General features: G+C 42.7%; 1 protein-coding gene across 1 annotated transcript in view; it reads right to left on the bottom strand.

Annotated features, from left to right (window-relative positions):
* The window catches only part of LOC105525206 (chromosome unknown open reading frame, human C8orf86), a 19907-nt gene that overhangs the window by 2784 nt on the left and 14578 nt on the right, over positions 1–2545 (bottom strand). The window contains 2 exon segments of the mRNA XM_011960752.1: positions 968–984; positions 986–1072. Coding sequence (XP_011816142.1) covers positions 968–984; positions 986–1072 — 104 coding nt within the window.

Here is a 2545-nt window from a genome sequence, read left to right as displayed (position 1 = left end):
GGCGAATTACCTGAGGTCGGGAGTTCAAGACCAGCCTGATCAACATGGAGAAACCCCGTCTCCACTAAAAATACAAAATTAGCCAAGTGTGGTGGCACATGCCTGTAATCCCAGCTACTCGGGAGGCTGAGACAGGAGAATCGCTTGAACCCAGGAGGCAGAGGTTGCGGTGAGCTGAGATAGCAACATTGCATTCCAGCCTGGGCAACAAGAGCGAAACTCCATCTCAAAAAAAAAAAAATGGTCTTGAATGAATGTTGTTGAATGAATGTTACTCGCTCTGCATCATAAGTAGAATAAAGGGAAAGGAATATTTATAAGCATCTATCATAGACTAAGTACTGTGTAGGCATCATCTATATGTTATTTCATTTCATCTCTATTAGAAGAGCTTTCATTTATTTAAATCTAGACTACATGGGCAGTGATATCTTAACACAGTTAAGATACCTGGGAGGCTGGGCACAGTGGCTCTTGCCTGTAATCCCAGCATTTTGGGAGGCCAAGGCGGGTGGATCACCTGAGGCCAGGAGTTCGAGACCAGTCTGGCCAACATGGCCAAACTCTGTCTCTACTAAAAATAGAAACATTAGCTAGGTGTGGTGGCGGGTGCTTATAGTCCCAGCTACATGGGAGGCTGTGGAGGGAGGGTTGCTTGAACCCAGGATGCGGAGGTTGCAGTGAGCTGAGATCGCACCACTGTATTTCAGCCTCTGTCTCTAAATAAATAAATACATACATACATAAATAAAAGATACCTGGGAAAACAGTTGATGAATACCTGTAAGGTGCTACAGGGCTGTAGGAAACGCAAAGAAGGACAATGTCTGTCTTCTGGGAGTTTCAGATATTATTGAGAACACATATATGTACACACGCACACATCCCACACATATATACCTTACTCACTCAAAGAAAGATTATTGAACTTGTAAAACACACTGATTACTAAATTCCTGGTACAGACCTAAATGTGATAGAAATGGGAAGAATGAGAGATCACTGTGGGCTCCAGTGTTTTTGAAGAAACCTCAGATGTGAGTCTCTCCCAGTGGCCTATATTCTCATATGCCTAGAGACTGGGAACAGATTAGATGATCTCCAGCAGTCTGCTGGCTGGAGAACTGGAGAATTGTTTATAACGATACCTTATATTTATGACTTTTGAAAAAGTACTGTAACATCCATGATCCTATTTTTATCTCCAAAGTCATACAGCTGATAATGAAGCAGGACCTGGGGTTGGATTCTGTCTCTGTCAATTACTAGTGGGGCTTCTGTCTGCCCATATGGCATCTCTGTGCAAACTGGAAAACAATGCCCCTTGCTCAGGTAAAATTGTGTTAAATTTAGTATATTACTGCATAGCTTGAACAACTGTGCGTGGCAGCCTTATCCTGGTTGTGCTTTCCGGAACATCTGCACTGCAGTCTTCCTGGCTGAGGGCACACATGTGCCACGCTCTCATTGCTTATGCTCCCTGCCCACCCCTGCCCTCCAATGCCAGGGCATGTATGTCCCTGGCAGCTTGTAGCTTTGCCTTAAACCAAAGTCCTCCATTAAGTAAAGGTTCAAAGCGGGGAAGGGTAAGGAATTAGGCCCCCTGAAGTGTGGCTGGGAGAGGCACAGTGGTGCATGTGAGAGTGTCAGCAATGTACTTGCAGCTCTTCTGAGTGTGTGTGTGATCCATTGTATGGTGTGGGTTTTAAGTAGGGGAGGACTCTCCCCTGCAGCTTCAGAACTTTGGCTGGTGTCTCCACACATCCCTTCATTCCCTGACATGTACGATGTGAATACTACACATACCTCCCACCCCAGATCCTTTATACAGTGCTGAACCTGAGCAACTGTATATAGTGATCCTTGGATTGGAAGATCATTAAATTATTATTTATTTATTTACTTATATTTATTTATTAAATAAAGTAAGTTTCAGTATAACAGTGAGATATTTGTTTATTTTTGAGACAGGGTCTCACTCTGGTTGCCCAGGCTGGAGTGCAGTGGTTCAATCAGGGCCTCCACCTCCTGGGTTCAGGTGATCCTCCCACCTCAGCCTCCTGAGTAGCTGGGACTATAGACCACCATTCCTGGCTAATTTTTGTATTTTTAGTAGACTCTGGGTTTCGTCATGTTGCCTAGGCTGGTGTCAAACTCCTGAGCTCAAGTAACCCACCCGCCTCGGCCTCCCAAAGTGCTGGGATTATAAAGGCATGAATCACTGCTCCCAGCCTGTCCTTAATTTTTTAAAATTGTGAAAATTACAAAAGTTACCTGCTCTTTTCTAACATATTAAATTAAATAGGGATACAAAAACAAAATTGAACACTCATTCTGGCTACTCTTTGCCTCTCATGTCTACTAAGTAACCAGTGCTATAAACTTGCTTGCATATTTCCACTACTTAATAGTGGAATTTCTCATTTTTTTAAATTTTTTTTCCATATTTCCAGTACTTAATGTGTGATAAGGGAAACAGAAGCAAACATATGTATGCATATATGGGTTTTTGTTTCTTTAAACAAGTGTTTTTTTTTTCTTTTTG

Source organism: Colobus angolensis, unplaced genomic scaffold (assembly GCF_000951035.1).
Source record: "Colobus angolensis palliatus isolate OR3802 unplaced genomic scaffold, Cang.pa_1.0 Scaffold52, whole genome shotgun sequence".
In the NCBI taxonomy this organism is placed as follows: Eukaryota; Metazoa; Chordata; class Mammalia; order Primates; family Cercopithecidae; genus Colobus; species Colobus angolensis.
Note: the sequence above shows the minus strand (reverse complement) of the source record. Positions and strands in the feature narration are given on the sequence as shown.